At 46.3% G+C, this 19,829-nt stretch overlaps 1 protein-coding gene across 26 annotated transcripts in view; it reads right to left on the bottom strand.

Moving 5' to 3' along the window:
• Positions 1-19,829, bottom strand: part of mical3a (microtubule associated monooxygenase, calponin and LIM domain containing 3a) — a 65,266-nt gene that overhangs the window by 19,866 nt on the left and 25,571 nt on the right. For 10 of the 26 annotated variants that reach the window (XM_056417759.1, XM_056417757.1, XM_056417765.1 and 7 more), the window contains exons 8-31: positions 18,740-18,997; positions 18,483-18,598; positions 17,970-18,096; positions 17,773-17,872; positions 16,968-17,115; positions 14,647-14,843; positions 14,409-14,527; positions 14,255-14,317; positions 13,923-14,096; positions 12,849-12,950; positions 10,092-10,205; positions 9,513-9,575; positions 9,209-9,316; positions 8,930-9,034; positions 8,433-8,546; positions 7,287-7,388; positions 6,071-6,178; positions 5,514-5,700; positions 4,954-5,048; positions 4,764-4,860; positions 2,508-2,703; positions 1,437-1,687; positions 1,042-1,134; positions 188-319 (exon numbers count right to left, since the gene is read on the bottom strand). In XM_056417759.1, the coding sequence (XP_056273734.1) occupies positions 188-319; positions 1,042-1,134; positions 1,437-1,687; positions 2,508-2,703; positions 4,764-4,860; positions 4,954-5,048; positions 5,514-5,700; positions 6,071-6,178; positions 7,287-7,388; positions 8,433-8,546; positions 8,930-9,034; positions 9,209-9,316; positions 9,513-9,575; positions 10,092-10,205; positions 12,849-12,950; positions 13,923-14,096; positions 14,255-14,317; positions 14,409-14,527; positions 14,647-14,843; positions 16,968-17,115; positions 17,773-17,872; positions 17,970-18,096; positions 18,483-18,598; positions 18,740-18,997 (3,169 nt within the window). The other 16 variants (XM_056417762.1, XM_056417768.1, XM_056417770.1 and 13 more) reach the window with 14 other exon arrangements.

Here is a 19,829-nt window from a genome sequence, read left to right as displayed (position 1 = left end):
ATCAGAGATGATTATGAACAACAGGTGAGTTAGTCGGGGGAGGTGGCTCCTCCTGTTGCAGACAAGGACGTACGAAACTGATCAGCAGCCACGTGACACACCCTGAACCGTAACCCAGCCAGGCCTAGAGCCTTGGACTTCGCCCAGAGAAACCGTCCCAGGTGTTCAGCTCCTCCAGGTGGGTTACCTGTGGAGGAGGGCCGCGCGAGCTCAGAGAGCTGGGAGGCTGAGGCCAGCTGGTCCGGGCGCGTTCTCACCAGACCTGGAATGGCCTGGGGATCCACAGGCTGCAGGACTTGTTGGATCTGTAGGTTCCTGGCTAAAGGAGGGAGTCGGCATACGGTGGGCCGCGCGTGTGTGTGTGTATGTGTGTGTGCGTGTGTGTGTGTGTGTGTGTGTGAGGTGTTGTGGTGTAGTTGTGTTTGATCCGAGACGTCAGAGGCAGATGAAGAGAGATGAAGGCAGTTGTGCCAGAAAGGTAGCAGCAGATGACAGAGAGAGGAGGGGTCAAGAACAAAAAATGAAAGAGAAAAAAATGCAGAGAGTCCGTTAGAATACAGTGGCACTCAAATAAAATCATCAGAGAGGTCCAGTAGAGAGAGGCTGCATGCACTAGACTGCAAAGATAAAATAAGATCAAACCATAAACTTCAAAGATACAAGGTTTAAAAGGAAAAAATAATATCCACAGGTTGAAAACGACAATTCTGCAAACTCAATGGCAAAACATAGCTGCGGTGCCTACGGGGGGGACGGGACACAATGATCTCCCAGATTAGTTCATTTAAGCCATACCCAAAAACGGAGGTATTAAAACAGGTTAATGGCAGGTTGAAATGGCCCACAGCGAGTCTGAAAGAAAAGCCATCTCTGAACACAAAACCTCTGTGAGAACACAACTGCAAACGACAAACCGAAACACAAAGACAACCAAAAAAAAAAGGAAAAGCCACACTCTTATTGTAAAAACCCAAACCAGCCAGGATTATATTTCACGCTCATAGACACTGCAAACGCATCCACAGGCCGTTGTGCGGCTACCTTTAAATGTACCAACATCGTCTTCATCTGTGAGGTGCTTCTCCAGCCAAAGGCCTGACTGGAGCTCTTTATCCCACGGGCAGTAGTCCCCCTCTGCCAGCAGGGGGAGACAGAGGCCCGGCAACAACACAGATACACACATTCGTGCACACACACACACACACAGACACAGCGGACACGGGGAGGGGGTGGAGTCGTGAAGAGGAGGGGATGGAAGAGGAGGAAATCAGAGAGGATGAGGAGAACAACGTTTGAGACATCGACACTTCACATGAAACAGATTGCGGGTCGGATGGAGTTCGGACCGGGTGTTAACGTAACAACAGACTACATGTCCAATCTTTACGGGAAAACCGTCTTCAAATCGCAGCCCAAGAGTGAAAAAACTAATTTACCATCGCTCGACTCGTCGTCGTCGTCTTCGTCCTCATCTTCGTCCTCATACTCTTCATCGTCTTCGTCTACCTCCCGGTCTCTGCTGACTGCGTCGGCCAGAGCCTCGTCCTCGTTGCCTCTCAGTTTGGAGTGGAGCTCCACCGCCTCCCTCCAGGGAACGCCGCCGAGGTCCGAGGGGCTGAGAGGCTCCTGTTCCTCCAGATCCAGATCCTCCTCCTCGTCCTCCTCCTCCATGTCGGACTCCGAGCTACTGTTGGAAGAGAAGAGGAGGAATCCCAGGAGTGTGAGAGGAGAACACAGACACATTGAAGGTTCAGTGAAGGAACGAACTTCAGCTTATTGGAGAGTGCGTGAATAATATTTCTCTTTCAAGAATGTCCACCTGCATACTCTTCGGGCAATTATTTCTGGATTTACATTTATTTTTAATTATTTGATTAAACTCTTAACCTGTAGAATGTCAGGAAAAATAAGGTTTTAAAAAAGGACATCTCAAATCGCCCACCGTGACATTTTCTCCTTCCATTTCTGTTTTTTTTTCTATTAATTAATGCTTCACTGTCTGATGAAGCGTGCTTGACTGAAAATGAGCTTTCCAATATAAACAGAGTGCAGGAGCTGATTTATTATTGAGAAGAAAAAAAACTGTGGTTTCAGCTCCTTAAATGTACATTTTTACTCCGTCTATAAGTGAATATCTTTGGGTTTCGGCCTGTTGATCAGACACAACGAGACATTTCAGGACAGCCATGGGCTCTGGGAGCATGTTGGCTATTTACTTACATGCTACCTAATGATTAATAGATTGATTAATAACATGATCAGTAGATGAATCCGTATTGAAAATGTTTCTATGTTGCAGTTTATTAGTGCTTACTGCTGGATGGAGTTATTCAGTCACTCTCTCTCAAACAATAATGAGGATTTTTGTGTGAATCTGACCAACTAGAAACAATCCATCAAATGATCAATATCAGAATTCAAGCAAACTCGAAAATCCCCAAACTCAGCATTCACTAACGGTGCCATTTTTGTTTAAAGTGCCCATTGAGTTGTTTCCAGGCTGTTACCTGGAGCCCAAGTCGCCGTCTGTGGGCTTGTCCAGCACACTGCTGAGGTTGTGTTCTGCCAGCGTCTCCTCAGGCACCTCCTCCAGCTCCTCCTCCCTCTGCATGGACAGACGGTAGTTCTCCAACTCGATGCGCTCTGGAGTTCCCCGCAGACGTTTGGCGAGACTGGGGTCCTGCAGACCGTTGGCCACCGGGGCTGTCGATCGAGCGCAGGGGGAATGGTGACATCACGGGGAGGGGGGGGGGGGGGCACACAAAACAAAAAGGCAACTGAGAATCATATCGGTGCAACAGTAGAGGAGCAGAGGAGAACATCACCCTGACTGCTCTGCATCCGTCTGTGTGCATGAACTCAACCAACACAGTGTGACAATCCACCACGCAGCCAACAAGGTCACGCATGTTGTACTTTCACACACGCATGTCTCCCCCCCCCCTCCCACCACTTAACCCCCACTAAACCAAAGCAACTCGGTATTTTAAGAACAAACTGACAAGGACACACCAATTGAAGATCTATAACTGAATTTATTGCATTAGATTATATTCCTACAGCAAATATTATCAACAAACACACATAAGTTTGACATCCTAGAATTATTCTGTCACACTACAGTTGTGAGTACCAGTTTGGTGCCTTTCCTTTTTCCCATCCCGAGAAGCAAATCTTAAAACTGCTTTTGCCTAAATTTGTCATTTGAATTTACTTTCCACTAAAACAAAACCAAACCTGAACTACAGCCTTTGGTTTTATATATTTAAAATTATATATATATTTCAATACATAGACATCTACCTTAAATATAAAAAATAGTGAACATTAAGAACCCTATTAAATTTTGAAAATAATAATAAAAATAGTTGTTGTTAAATGCATGTTACCATGTAATCCTTTGCCTTTCATAACACTATTTTTCCATGACGCCTATCGATAATCATTTAAAATTAATGTTGCATATCTTCATATAATATTAGTACACAATTTCAATTCATAATACTAAACTTGCCACACAATGCAGCAGGCCTATACATAACTAGAATAATTTAAATTAAAACGAATATTCTTAATCTTACCGGCCTGTTCAGCTCTTTCTAGTGTTATTGATTATACATAACAATAATACGCTATCCAATTAATGATGCAAAGATGCACTACATTAAGCAAAGTCAAGAAGTTCTTGGCAGCGATGCGTCGAGGGTGAAAGGTCGAGGGATGCAGGAGGAAGGGTCAGCCAGGAAGGTCGGACAGAGGAGTGAACAAGAGAACCAATCACAGGCACCGATTCACGCACTAGTAGGAGCTCTCAGTTTTAAGCTGCTCTGATAGGAGGGGGAAAGGTAAAGCTCACAAAAGCACTAATACAGGCACTTCATTACAGTATGGAGGAGTTTTAGTATAAAATGGACACTGTAGGTGCAAAACAGCTTACAGAGAAAGAAACACATCACGAAGCAGGCTCTAAAAGAATCAGATCACACGGGACGAAGGTAGAGCTAAAAGAAAGCAGTCACAGACCACTCAAGGTTACAAGCACCACGGAATAAATAAAGCTTTGCTCTTCATTAAAACACAACGTGTCGATGTAATTACCTTAGATGATAGGAATGTATTGCTCTATATGAGTTTTAACTGATGTTTGGTGTAAAACAGCTGTCAAATTATCTGATAATAAAATCAGGGCAGGAGGAGAGTAACAAATAGCTGATACTGTCGCCTGGAGAGACGACCAGAAGGAACTCTGTCCAACTCTTATTTTTGTAATTACCAAGCCAAGAAAAATAAAAAATGTATTTAAGATGCACCATTAAATTCTAAAAATACGCTGCCGGTGGGCTGCTTAACTGCCGCGACCAATCACAAGTCAGAAAGTATCTGAGACGGAAAAGAATAATCTTCAAATGAGGAAATCAAATCACCGAGACAAGGAATCACAGGATTTACATGAACAGGCCGCAGGCTCGGTGAGTCAACACAGTCGGCAAGATCTAAACAATCCCACTGGCGTTAGTTGGCAACGGATGGGAGGAAGGGAAGAAGAGGAGGGGCAAGAGAGTCATGCTAGAGGAGGTTGAGCAGGGCATTGATGGTGAAACAGCAGAAGAGGTAGATGCAGTAGGTACACAGAAAGGGAGAGTCTAGGGGGTTGTGCGCCACCTGGTGGCAGGTCCAGGAGAGCGTACGGCGGAGGGCACGCAGCCGGACTCCCGCGCCCTTGACCAGACGGTAGGGCGCCGCAAGAGAGGAAAGTGGGGTACCTGAGGGATGGAGCTCGGCCGAGGGCGCTGCCGCCGCCGCCATCGACCTCCCGGGGGCATCCACGGTCGCCGTGGGAGTTTGGGGCGCCTGGTTCTCCTGCAAAGACAGACGACGTCAACCTATACGCAATCTGCATGTTTCCTCCTCGGACAAACAAAACAGTTAATGTCTTCCCGGGGAAACGGGTACCTTAGCAGTGATCAGAGTCGGGGAGGGAGCAGGCCTCTTTCTCTGAGCGTAGCCAGACAGGCGGTAGCAGAAGTGGGGCTTGCAGTAAAATTTCCCTGCAGGGTAAAAGGAGACACATAGCAGCAGAGCAAATACATTCAATACACAAAATAAATGTGTACAATGCACAGTCTGCACATTTCCCCTCACAGAGTCCGCGGGCTTCATCTCTTCTACAGAAGTGCACTGTCTGTTTGACATTTTGAGTCAAAAAGATCTTCAGACCGTCAGTGGGTTTAAGTCCCACGGCTGACTCTGAAAAACAGCTTCCCTTTCTAAATAAACAATCTGCCGCCTGTCCTTGAGCAACTCCCTTGGGAGATTTTGGGTTGCATTGTCTGGCAGAGTCTCACACTTTCAAATTGTACAAATAGAGGCTTAAAAGGCGCATTTGTTTTTTTTTCCCCCCTTAGATTGTTTTGCTTTTATGACAAGTTCGGTTCGTCTCGTCGACAGTCAGGAACTTTTACGACTTCACAAAGATAAAGATAAGAAAAAAGTTATCTCAACAGCAGTCTCACCGTCCTCCACATCAAAGGCGTAGGAGGACAGTCGGAGCGTGGTGCTGCAGTATTCACACTTGAAGCAGCTGCGATGGAAGAACTTCCCCTCTGCACTCAGCCTCTCCATCACGTACACACGCTTCCGGCAGAAGAAGCACACGTCGCTGCCCCCGATGTTGGCGGGGAACTCTTTTCTGAGCGAGCCCTGCGGAAGGGAGAGGAGGAAATGCATCAAAGCATTTTGTGGACGTCACATGCCGGATAAACGCTGGGTGCTGAGCTACTTTATAATCCAAGGACAAGACCACAACAGAGGTTATTTGTCAGAAGGAACGGGGATCTCTTATCTTTATGAAAATGATCTACAACTACAACAGTTTCCCAAACAGCAGGTACTTGTGGAGGAGCAAACACACACACACACACACACACAGGAAATGGATTAATGTTGAACTGTGACGGACAACTAACACGTCAATGTGTTAACGACATATCAGGGTTTGAACCCACACGCTGCTCGACACTGGCGATCTATGCAAACCACATGCCTCCTACCACTGGGGCAGCACGCTTACCAAGTCCCTCTTTTCAGGTAAAGGCTGAGGATCTCCCTGAGATTGAAGCCGATTGGCTATCTGCTCAGCCAATGAGCTAACACCGCCTGTGTACATCCTGACATAGCGCTAATAACAGCATTAACAGGAGGAAAAAGAAAGATACATGTGAGAGAGGGTAGAAGTTAAGAGAAGAACGTTAAACACAGCAGGCGTTCACAAACACTCGTGTCTGACAGGACATTTCGCAATGTGTTCATGCTCGATTGGCCCAGTGCTTAGATGTGCCGGGAGCCCCGCCCCACCACCAAAACAAACATCGCTTCAGGAGCTAAAGACGCACTGCGTATTTATTTGCCAACACAGAGCATTATTGGATTTGGGACATCAGGAAAAGAGAGAGACCATTACCGGATTTCAAAAGCGGAGGCACAACTAAGTGCAGGCGTGTTTCTGTAACGTCAATGTCTCTGAAGAACAAGTCAAGCAGTCAAGCGTTTTTGTCTTCACATGCACACACACTCACACACTCTCACACACTCGTATCGCACTGTTGCATTATTAATCAAACAATAAAGATGAAGAAAATGTTGGCGGGGACCAGTCAACTTGTTTTGTTATTATTACTCAACCTTAGTCAAAATCCTGCATTAATATACGTCAGGATGAAGGTAAGATCGATGGGAAGTCAAAACGAGCTTTGCGTCATCCCCTACAGGGGAGGAATTGAGGTCAGTTTGTTTGAGGCAATCCTAAACCACGCAAACGAGTTCTGTGGAGGGGATCGGAGCGTTGCAGTCCCACCGCGCCGCAACGTTGTTACCCTGACGCAATTGGAACAGTGCTCGTCAACATGGGAATTGTACTACATTGTTTCTGGAGCCAAGCTGCTCTTGCAAATCCAGAACAACTAGAGACTCCCTTGGCAAAATAACTGCGGGAAGTCTAATTAAGTTCAAGCGTGTGCCAGCTGAGACTATTTTGACATCCGTCCAGATAGTCACAGGCACAAGGACCGATGACTCACCCACACGACGACAAGAGGAAACAATTAACAGGTTGCAAATTAGTGTCTTAACATTTTACAACAAGCAGACGGCTTTTAAAGCAAGTCTCGAGGGAGCTTAAGTCACGTTAGGCGACAAGTAATTAAGTGAGTCGAGGCAGCTTTGTGAATGGCGGCGTGCAGCGTATTAGCGTCACCACACTGCAACGCTAACGGGCGTGAAACCACTACCTGTCTATAGGTGTCGGAGGTGGAGGGGGGAGAACCAGGGGGAGAACGGGCTCGGGCCAGGTGCCATTGTTCCGTTAAAAAACGGGAGTTTTTTTTCTTTAGCTCCACAAAAGAGAGAGAGAGAAGAGAGTTGTTTCAAAACAGTAATTTTACAATTAAGAGACTCAATAAGAATTGTTTCACAGCTTTTTATGAAATCAACCTATCAAACTAAATTGTGAAGAGCAGCCTCTCGGTCAGGTCCTTCACCTCGGGGGAACTACGCTAACACGCTAGCATAAATTGCTGAGTTCAGCTATTTCTATTTAATGTAGCCTCCATGATCTTAAAATAATAATAATAATACAAAATGTCTATTACTTTTGGCATACCTTTGCTAAATGGCAAATACAAATCCCTTGAACTTGATTTAAAGATCAAGTGTGTCTATTGTTGCTGTTGAGTCATTTCCTCTAATGTTCGATGCTACAGCGTATGCATAAATTTCTGAGTAAGAAAAGGCAGCTAGGCTATTTCTATTTATGCTTTCATAAACTGTCCTTACATCCAGTTTACATATGAAATGTCATATTAACCCTAGTTGCTAGTTTATATACAGAAAATAAACAGAAACTGATACCATTTGTGAGAAATCTTATCCATCATAGATTTTTTTTTATGCACTTACTGCTAATATGAATTGTTATTTACATGCTGCCCTTTTACAATTGATAGTTTAGCCTAATAAGAATTTAAGAATATACACTTTTATTAATCCCCAAGGGGAAATTAGTTCTCTGCATTTAACCCATCCTTAGTTATTAAGGAGCAGTGGGCTGCGGTGAAGCGCCCGGGAAGCAACTGGGGTTCAGTGCCTTGCTCAAGGACACTTCGACTTGCAACTAATGGGGAGAGCGGGGATCGAACCCACAACCCTGCGGTTGCAGGACGGCCCTCTTACCCCACTGAGCTAAAGCCGCCCCGGAGTATTGTCTACTGGAGCAGCACCAACAAACATCTGGGATTACATGGACGATGGTCATGTCTACTCCTGAAAAGGTAAAGTCGACCAACAGATCAAGTCTCGCAAAATTAGTGTGCTCCTTTATCAAAATGTATAAATATTGGATTATCAATCAGATGCCTGTGTTTATGGGGAAATGTCACCTGTGGTCCGGCTGGCTTGCCCTCAAACTGAGAGGCGAGTAGCTCAGCCCTCTCCTGAATACTAAGCACATATAAGGGCATTTCATCATCGGAGAGCAGAGGCCTTGCCGGCTCCTGCGGAGAAATAGATGATTCAGTCACAAAAGGGATCTACAAAGCAGAAAATGTCATTCTTCTTCCCATTTTGTTTAGTTTCCAAAAATAGAATAATCTCCTTGTCATTGTGGTAAAAACCACAGATGGTTTGAAGGCCATCGTTTTTTATCGTTCGAGTTGTCGCCTTTAATTCAAGCATTAAGTTAATCCGATGTGGGTAAAACGATGAACGCGAAGGAATGCACTAAGTGGGGCTATCCAGCAGAAACACCGAGCTAAACAACAGAGCACACTTGAGATAAACAGGGACTGAACGGGAGAGGGCTTGAAGTGAGGCGACGTTCTCAAAAGTAAAAGCTTGCATCGGGGGGGGTTTACTTAAAGTGCCACCTAAACCAAACCTTTCTAGAAGAGTCCGGAGAGGAAAGTGGGGAACCAGGACTCGCAGTCGGGTCCCGGGACAAGTGCCACTGCTCTAAAAAGAAACGGGACGGCTTTTTCATCAGCTTCAGGGCGGGAAGAGGAATGGTTGAAAGAGGGAATTAGACTCAGGAGGATGTGCATACGAACACCAGTTGCATGCCCTTTCCATACAGTGCAGGCCAAGAAGTATAACCAATAGAAGAAAGTCTGAATATTGTAAAGCGCGTTCTCCTAAAACGTCCATGCACGGCGTTCACCTTCGGCGGCTTGTCGGGTTTGCCCTTAAACCTGGAGATTAGGCGGTCCGCCCTCTCTTGTATGCCAGGTATGTGAATGGGTCGTGTCAGGTGGGGCAGCTTCCTCTCCTGCCAAAGGAAGCTCTGTTGAGACTTGATGATGACTCGGGTGTAGCTAAAGGGCTCGTGCTGTTAGACGCCTGATTTGTTCCACGAGGCGGTCGGTTTACAGCTGCTAAACCATGATCTCATGAAGGACATCCAACCACAAACAACTGCAGAGACGAGCTGAACACGTAACCATGCAATCACTCGTGTACTCTACCCCGTATTTCAGAGGCATCTCGTAGTACTCGAGCTCCTCTTCCTCCGGACTTTTACGCAAATGCTTGAAGGCAGAGAAATGAGCAGACACACACGCACTATATTAACACTTTGGGTTTCGAATCGAGCGCAAGACACATCGTCACAAAAGGGGTTGTTGTGTTGGAGAACAGCGTGTTATGCAGAGTCTCTCGACAGTGCCTGGCAGTAAGTTAAAATTACCCAAGATCCCCCTGGAGACTTGCATTTATTCACAAGCTGTCACATCCAAACGGCATAACCTTCCACATGAAAACAAGCAGGTCGTCTTGATAACGACTCACACCCACACACTCACAGGGTCAAGGGAAGTAAACAAGACTGTAACCTCTCGAGGTTGTTTTCTTTATTTACAACGCATGCTGCAGAGGTCAAATCTGAGGTGCTGCAGACACAATTAGAGGATGGTTTCAGAGAGGACACAAGGGGAGTGGGGGGGGGAGGTAAGAGGGCTGCTAGATGGGCTTGCTATGGACTTGTGGCAGAGATAGACACACACACAGAAGAGAGAGAGAGAGACAGACAGCAGACCGTGTGTCACCTCTGAGTGAAGAGAGAGCGAGGAAGTGGATGAAGAAGAAGGGAGCAGAATGGTTTTCTTTGGGCAGCTCCGAGAGCCCGAGCTGCTGCACAGTTGGTCGGCACCACCTCTGGCCTTGAGAGATGAGGGACAGGGACAGCAGGTTCAGCAGAAGATGAGGAGAATGACGATGAAAATCATACTGCCAAGAGCAAATAGGCGAGTTTTGAAAACCTTGCGGAACAAAAAAGGTAAAATTATAGCTGCAGATATTTGCATGAGCACAAATTGTGTAATCCATTTGTTTAATAGAATTAGTGCGGGGCACTTACAGGACAAGCATCGTTAGCCACACGCACGCACACACACACGTTTCCATACACATCACTTTTGAAACAGACCACCCACAAAGTGAATATGGCAAAAATAAAATGTCTGTAAATACAGTCCAATGGTCGAAAGGGAAAATAATTCACTGGCTCTGTAATTAACCTAGAAATATATCCAAGGTCTCTCATATTGGGAGAGCACAACAAGCACAGAAAAGGGGTGCAAGGAAACCATAAAAACAACGCGTTGTGAAAAGCCTTTTCAAAGTTTTACGTTTAAAAGAATATAAAAACTGACAACTGAATACAAGTAGCTTTTTTTTTTTAAATCAACTAAAGTGTGTCGAGTAAGTGTTTAGGATTATCACGATTATCTCCAGTCTTTACATTTAAGTTAATTACCTTTGCTGTGCGGCGAGAGGACATTTGAGAACACCCGGGAATTAAATCCCTTTAACCCTTGTGTTGCCTTCGGGTCATTTTGACCCGATTCAATATTTAACCCTCCTGTCGCCTTCGGGTCAATTTGACCCGATTCAATGTTTAATGTCGGTGTTCTTTTGGGAGTCAACAAACAAACATAAAGTACCTCACACTTAAACTTGGAAAACAATATTAATTCTAATAATTTTCTGGAGATTTTAATAGCTGGGGTCATATTGACCTCAAGGGTAAAATATGTTAGTAAATATAAAGGTAACAGGAGGGTTAAACATTGAATCGGGTCATATTGACCCGAAGGCGACAGGAGGGTGAAACATTGAATCGGGTCAAATTGACCCGAAGGCAACACAAGGGTTAAAGAGGGACGTTTGGAGTTTAAATACGTCTCTGTGAGAAGAATGCTTAATCTAGCGACGAGAGCACGAAAAAAGGACGACTTTCTTAGCATCAGCAGAGGACAGGCGCTGCTGGCACTCCACCGTGTTGAGTCTGATTATTTGCATGAGAGAACATTAAAGCAGGAGGACAACCCGGCAGGCCAGCTGCCTTCTGCTGAGGCTGGAGGAGTGGATGTAGCACGGGAGACACGCATAATAGCATTTCCACACCTAGGAGTCTGGTTGGTGGCCAACAGAATAGGTAAGCTTAATTTGATCTACTTCCACAGTGAGGGCAGAAGCATTGCGGGGAGCCAACAAGAAAAAGGGGGATATTATCGTCACAGAAGAGTTCTTTTTTTCTCCATACTTCTCAGGCACCTTGAGAGGTGGTCTGAATGTGCCAGGCAAAGTGTAGGGATGAAGACAACTCCAAGGACCCTAATCAATGCCGATTTCAAATAAATAAAAGAAGAAGAAATGCCTCTGCTAATGTTTTATGTGAAAGGAAACAAACACACACGTTTTGCTCGTGCTCAAGGGTACCTACACCCCAAAACTCTTTCTTATTTTTATGTATACAATGTTTATGATTCCTTCTGTACACGTGACATCTATTGCACCTGTCCATCCTGGAGAGGGATCCTCCTCTGTTGCTTTGTGTACAGATTGTAAAGCCCTGAGGCAAATTTGTAATTTGTGATATTGGGCTACACAAAATAAAATGAATTGAATTATGTCTACAATGTTCTTCTAAGCTATTTGGTGTTTTAATCATCACAACAAATTGCTGCCCCGTAAGCATTCTACGAACATGGATTGGACTTTTTCTTCGGTTATATTCTGGCTTCAATGCAGTTACATGATCATGTTTCATTTTAGATTTGCAACACGTGGTTTATACAGTTATATAACCATCTGGACATGTTGCCGATTGATCTGCTCGGGGCTCAGTTAGCCCTCAATGGAGATGTTGTCTGGCTTGGGGAGGCCATCCATTTGCTCTTGTGGGTGGTGGTGGTGGTGGAGGGACGGGGAGACGACGACTATGTGGACTTAATGACGATTCAATGTGTCAACAAACAAACAAAGTACTCACACTTGAAAACAATATTAATTCTAATAATTTTCTGGAGATTTTAATTGACCTCAAGGGAAAATATAAAGGTAACAGGAGGGTTATTAATGTGAGGTGATAGTTGTTGGAGGACTACCAGGCCAGCGTAGCTAACCATACCTGCTCCCCTCTGTGGGGCAGCGTCTGACCCTTGACCATTTCTTTGTAGCGAATGCTCAGCTGCTCCTGCTGCGTCTCTGAACTAGGTCAGGAGAAGCAGAGGAGAGACCATGAAGGTGTCACTCTCTCTCTCACACACACACACACACTCACACACACACACAGCTATTTGACTGAGAAGTTAAAAGCACTCACACACTTTTGTTAACCACACAACACGTGCTATTGAGTGAATTCCTGCAAGTGGTCTACAGGGGAAGGTGAGGCTCAGACTAGTACAGGTCAGCACAAAGCAGCTTTCCCCGCTATGACACACCACAGGGACATATGGTTAGAAGGTCAGCTGTAAGTCTCCATGGGGACGAGGATGCGGGGCGGTCCCACTCTTTACCTTTCTCCATGCTGGGACAGGTGCCAGGCGCACTGGCTCATTCACAGGGGTTTGTGGCGAGGTAAGGGGGAAAAGGCGATCCAGGTTGGGCAGAGAATCCCCCTTTGTGGTCAGACAAAAGGTGAGGGACATCGAGCGGGGCCAGTGAGAGGGCCCGGATAACCATGCAAGGAGGCACCATGACAGAGTCCACGATGAGAGGTGGAAACGAGGAGAGAGAAAAACAGAAAGAAGGAAGTGAATCATGGGAGGATGGAGTCAAAGTGGCTCGGAAAATCATGTGTTCAGGAAATCAGGAAATGACCGAGTCATAGTCATAAAAAGACCGTGAAGAGAGTTGCGTAGTACTTGGAATAGCACTTGGAGATATATATAAAAGGAAATGTCATGCAGATGGTGCATCAACAGTACCTGGAAAGAGAGGACAAACACTAATGTGTGCATAAAGTATCTTTAGCCAAACAAATGTTCCGTTATTCAGCCTTTATAAATCCTCAAAGACTTACCATGAAGTTAAGTTCTCAACACCATCATAAAATCATCTATTATCAAATACACCAAATATAACATCTCTTTCTCAACTCAAAATCAGAAGCAGCTATTCCAATACACATAAGACATTTTCACAAACAGCCCCCGCCCCCCCCCCCCCCCATATACAATACCGTCTAGTGTTCCCATAGGCCCACTGCTCCCTCCCACTCTGTGGCAAGCGAACCAAAACCCTGCGAACCAATTCACCTCCGAGTCCTCCGAGCCCGGCCATCGCTGCCTACATGACCCAGGAACAATACCCAGCCTGACCAATAGCAGCATTCTGGACCTCAGCTCATTAATACAGTGGCCTACAGGTCGTCCATCATGAGACCAGAGCCATCGACATGTTCATCAAACTATTCATTGAAGGGAAAAACAAACCACAAAGAGTTTGTGGAAAAGTCACGGGAACTCCAACAAAGTCCAGAAGGTCTGGCCGTCTATTCCCTGCTGCTTTATCTTCCCTCAGTGGAAAGACGGTGTTTCCATCTCGTCCGCAGTAATTCCACAAAATGAACCGCGTGACTTCCTCCGTACCTGTCGCTTGAGTCCGCTCGGCTGTGCAGCGTTCTCCTCGAACTTGGCGAGCAGCTGGGTGGCCATCACTTTGACTTTGTTGTGGTTCCCCACAGCGCTCAAGTCCATCTTCCTCTCCGACAGGACGGCCGGGGCCGACGGCCTGTCGTCACGGCCGGCTCTGGATACCTCCTCCTGTGAGAAAGTGGAAGAACTGCTTTTCAAAACTGCGTTTTGCCTGTTGCCGTCTGTCTCGTGGGATTAATTAGTCTGTTCTGGTGGGGTAGGCTCCTCAAACAAACAATCCATCACAAACTCAGCATCTGAGACGCTTCGCTGTCAGAACTACTCACGTCTTCAGACTGGCTGGTTTTCCTTCTCTTCCCCAAACCGTCAACATCCTTCTCCTTTTGGTCCTGTTGATGACACGTCACGAGTTATTTCCGCTCCACCGACAACGACGAGGCAATTAAGTGCCAATTTTGACATTTGACGTCAAACACTGACCTTTGGATTCCGTTTCCTGGATATTGCGATGCTCTGACCAAGTTTGCTGAGGAAGGAGATGGGGGACTTTGTGCTGGATATCAGTGCCGCCTTCTCCTCAGGACTCAAATTTTGGTTTTCTGTACAGAGATAATAATAGAACAAAATTGGAACACTAAGTATGTATGAAGAGTATGAAGGGCAGTTGAGTACAGACGCCTCCCAGAAGCAGCAGCGCCGCTGCATCACCCACTCTCACCTCCGGGTGGCACTGTGTCCTTAAACATCTCGTAGAACTGGCTGAGGTACATGACCATGGAGAGTTTGTCTGGCTCCATGACAGAAGACATCTCCTTGCCCGTCATGCAGGGCGAGATGCCAAACTCCCTCTCGGCCACGTCGAAACCCAACTGGTTGTTCTTCTCCTGGTCTCGCTCGTCCAGGGAATCAAAGTCACTGAGGGAAGAGGGCAGAGGGCATGAGGGCAGAGGGCAGAGGGCATGAGGTAGGACAGTATAGGTGCAGTGCATGACATCACCGAGATAAGAGGCAGACAGATAAAGATAATCACAAGCACACAAGCACTCATCTTATCTAAATAACTTTAAATCGCTGCTGCTCCTGTAAATGGAACACCAATTACATTTAGCAGATGTTTTTACACCAGATTACGTTGTTGTTCTTTAATATAATATTACTGACAGTCATGTCAAGGCGATTATATTTAATCAAAGTATTACGCCACAGCCTTTAAGGTGTTCTTTAGTTGTACTAAAGTGTGATTTTCTTTCGCCACTTGGGGGCAACAGAAACAAGCTGTGGACACAGTGTTGACATGGTGTCACCAGATTGAGATGACAAACCGGTACTTATTTACAAATCTAACAAATACACAGCAAAGTCATCATTCAGTATCCATTTGGAGTCATGTTTCTGATGAGTGGAAGTCCAATAATCACTTGCCCTGCTGTGCGCTCGACTGCCTCCTGAGGGGAAACATCTGGATCTTTATCTGCTAAACGCTTAACTATGTTCACCAGCTTACTGCTAAATTATTAACCGTCTGCGAGCATATTTTAGTTTTAAAGTTGTGTCTCTAAAAGAAAAGACAGCAGCCTGTTGTGGCTGCAACCTACGCTATGAGAGCGAGGGCAGAGTCCACTAAGCGCGACCCCTTCACATTACACTCTCTCATTTGATTGTCAATTAAAAAAGGTATTGACTAATGAAGCTTTCTTTAAATTATTGAATACAAGCTAAACATGATCTCCTAATGTAATATGTGATTTGCAACGAGCTGATGATGTGTGATCATCTCGCACAGCAAATCAATGAAGAACTTTGTGATGAGTCTGCAAAAAAAGCTAATCGATATTTTCCAACCACAATTGAACGGCAGCATCGGATAGGAGGGACGTGAGCGGACATCGAGCCGGCTGCATTTAACACTAATGAAGAAGCATTTCTGTACTTTACATGTAGGGGAAAGCATTGCCGTGAATGTCATTGCACTGCAGCGCAACAACAACATTAAGATGGGCCATCGATACATTGGGACCGCTCATGCAGTCCATTTAAAAGGCATCAGCGTTAGATCATTACATGAGGCACAGAGAGGACGCTCCACCCGGGCTACGCCCATCTTATACACGAGTACACGTGAATGCAGCATCCCAAAGGGACCTCCGGTCATCACTCCCCCCATCAACCGGCCCATCAAGTGCAGCAGAGCACAACCGCTGCTCTACTTGGTAAAGGTCAGGCTGGACATGGATACTAATAGCTTATAATGCTAATCGCCTCTTTGCCTCCAGAGGGTAACAAACTACATTAGGCTGGAGGCTGTGTGGTTTTTACTGTGTGTGTATGTGTGTGTGTGTGTGTGTGTGTGTGTGTGTGTGTGTGTGTGTGTGTGTGTGTGTGTGTGTGTGACAAAGCCAGGACATGAGAAGGGCTCCCTTCAGGGAGCCAGGAGGTCATTACGCCTGGCAGCTGTCAACTCATTTACAGTGATGTACGACTCAATACAAAAGGTCCCAACCAGACAATAAACATTATTGCTAACCAACAAGGGCTCACGTAAAGCGCAGCGGGCGCGTCATTACCGGCACGGCAGGAGTTTTCACCCGTTCTCTCCGACCGTGAAGGGACACGCTTGCACATTTTTTCTTGCCAAACAAATCTGCCGCCTGTATCGATGCGGGATCAGGATGCACCGATCCAACTTCTGCAGCACCGCTAGTGGAACCTCCACGCAGAACACCGGTCATGTGACCAGCCTTTAATTAATAAGCTAAATGCCTCACTGTGTGGAAGAGACTGGGATCATCAGGCTTGACCTACACATTGCTTAATTACTTTGTAAAATATACCAATTATTTAGATATCAATTTGGTGAATTGTTATTCTGTAGTAAAATAATCAATTATTGTACACCGTAAATCTTCTAAATTAAGAGTAATTACTATTCAAGTGTTATACTTATTATAGCTATAGAGTTTATCACCGATTCCTGATCCAGCTATCCGAGTCGGTACGGGCCCTTCCATAGTTCTGCGTGCATCTCTTTACGATACTCACATGAGGTCCGGTCGGTACCGGTCGATGAGGGCGCACAGGGCCAGACCGCTCTTCCAAGACATCGTGAGGTCGCTCACACTAACATTCCTGTAACCCTCCGTCTGTCTCTGGCACCAGTTCAGCAGCTTACTGGGTCGAGCTATGGATTCTGGTGAGGCGGAGAGGGAGAAAAGGAAATGCTTGATGGCAAAGCAGCAGGTGGAACAGAATCGGGATGAAACATAGAAAAGAAATAAAAACTGTTTCTGGGCAGCACTACACAGCTCTTGCTGGGCACTCTCATGTCCTTGGTCAGGGGAGGCCGAGCGTAGGATCATTAAGTTCTGTCATCATCCATGTTAGGAGTAGGACTAGTTTTAGCCAGCCAATGAGGAAGCTTTATGAACTGTAAGAGTTTTAAAAAGGAGGAAAAGGATACAAATGAGAGGTTAGGAGATGATGCGGAACCCACAGGAAACTTAAACCTTAAAAACAGCTGGAACGGACATTAAATAAAACTGCCGACCACGGAGCCTGAGTGGGGGTATCAATGCAGAATTAAATTAAGAGGCTGCAATCAGCCCATCCACAAAGTGCCATCATTCCACTATTCATTGTGCATTACTCATTCATAGCAGGTAGACTTTCAAACTGTTAAAACTGTAAGGAATCCCTGGAAAGCAACTCCGCGTGACCTCGCAACTGCTTCTCAACCAGGCAAAAAGAAATTGTTTAATAAAAAAAATAAAAACATTTGTTCAGAACGTCTTTTCCCACGACCGAAACAGTTTAGAGTCTCTTTTTGAGGCACGGAAAAGGTACAAACCATTCCTGGCCAACTTTGGTGTCGACGAGTTGATCACGTTCTCCATTTCAATGCGCATTTCCCGGGACTCTCCCGTGTCCGTGTCGCAGAGGTGCCTCACCTGCAACACACACACACACACACACACAGCCATTGCTATAGGACATGAACAACGCGTAAAAGCATGGCGGCGGAGACCTGTTGGCCGTCACACTCACCTGGCTCGGCTTGAGGAAGTTAAGGCTGATGTTGGGGTAGCGCGTGGTGGGGTCCACGCTGTAATGACTGAAGTTCTTACTGATGTTTTCTGGCGTGGTTTGGGGCAGTAGGCGGTATATACTCTCCCTAAAGCACAGAGGAAAACACTGAATATATGTCCATGGGCTGTATAAACAAAGTATTGTTGATGGGAGGAAAACATAAGGAGATACATAAGGAATCGATTAGGAAAACTCATTAGCATCGTTATCAAAGAGCAGAGAGAGTTATTGCAGCAGAGTCACATTCCATGCAGTCCTGATGTGAACCTCTTATCCCATTAGTACTGGGAGAAGTGGGACTGGTGCTTGAAATCACATACAGGCACATTTCCTAGTAAAGCACTTAGAGATAAAAGGGTGTGTTTGTACAGAGTGTCCATGTATGTGTGTGCGTGTGTGTGTGTGTGTGTGTGTGTGTGTGTGCGTGCAAGCACAAGAGAAGGGGGAGTCTCTGTGTTTCCACACCCTCACCTCTCAGCTAGCACCTCAAGAGGGGTTTTGCCCTGAGCCCAGCTCCTCACCATCCAGCCCGAGTCCATGGCTGCCAGGAAGCCGCGGGCGATGCCAGTGCCCATGGGCCAGAAGGGCTGGAGACAACAGCGGACACCACATTCAACTACCAAACATGGCCACAGAACAACCACGGATTTATGAACACAAAAAGAGGGGGGGCGGGACTACGACGCAACATTTCGAAGGACATGAACTTCACAAGTCCTCTCTCTCACCTCCAACAGGCTGTCGCCCACGAGCGCCACCAGCAGCTTGTGGCCGTGGCGTTGGCGCAGCATGGCGGCGTTCTCCGAGGCGTACATGCAGGTGAAGTCGAACATGGCGACGTCGGGCTGGCCGTAGTGGTTGATGGCGAAGTCCAGCGTGGGCAGCTGGTGGTTGGTGGAGAAATCGGCAGCCTCGCAGGCGTAGGACAGCAGGGCCGCCTGGTCCACGTTGGCCCGGGACAGCAGCAGCTCTGTGTCGGCATAGTCCTGCAGCGAGGGCGGGCGCCGTTAGAAGAGGAGGCAGCGTGCGATGTTACAACTCAGGACGGAGCAAGAGAGTCACGAGAGAAACTCATGCTAGCCAAGTCTGTAACGGACATAATGCCGTTATTACACGGGACACAAAAGACCCCATTTACACTTTATAACAGCCAGTCGGCATGGAGATATCTCCTCTGGATCAGGAGAAACATGCTTTTGTCTAGCATAGAGAATACTTTGAGATTGGAGATTGTCTGGCTCACGAAATAAGTGACATTTAAAAACGGCACAGCAATCATTGAGGGATACTTGACGTTTGGCAATAGTGGAATTGTGTAAAGTGTACACTTCAAATTGTAGCCGTGTCTACACTTACTTTGGTTTATTTGAGAAGGGACGGTGCACATTAATGAAAACATTTCTGTAAATGTGCCAGTTAGCCAAGAGGCCATTTTTCATCCGTAGTCCCAAAAAAAAGCCTGCGGTTTCCTGGCACACTGTGAATGTTGAACGTGTCGTTTACACCGTGAACCGAGGCACGTGTAGTTCACGCCGTAAACAAAAGAGGAGCGTGTTGAAGCGGACCGCCCCTGTGAGACTCCTCTGTGCTACAAAGCTGTCGTAGTGGAATAAACCGAGCCGTTCGCGAGTCTCTCCGACATGGAGCATCAAATCACATGTCACTCTGAAAGAATGCAGTGTTCACAGAGCGCATCAGAGGCCCATTCCTCCACCTTCAATCTCCCTGGTTGTCCAGTGCCAGGCCGGTGGTGGTGGTGGTGGGTGAGGAGAAGGGGAAGGGATAGGACAGGGTGGTGGAAGATATGAGAGTTGTTTT

This window comes from Pseudoliparis swirei, chromosome 6 (assembly GCF_029220125.1).
Source record: "Pseudoliparis swirei isolate HS2019 ecotype Mariana Trench chromosome 6, NWPU_hadal_v1, whole genome shotgun sequence".
Lineage (NCBI taxonomy): Eukaryota > Metazoa > Chordata > Actinopteri > Perciformes > Liparidae > Pseudoliparis > Pseudoliparis swirei.
This window is presented reverse-complemented; position numbering and strand designations above follow the sequence as displayed.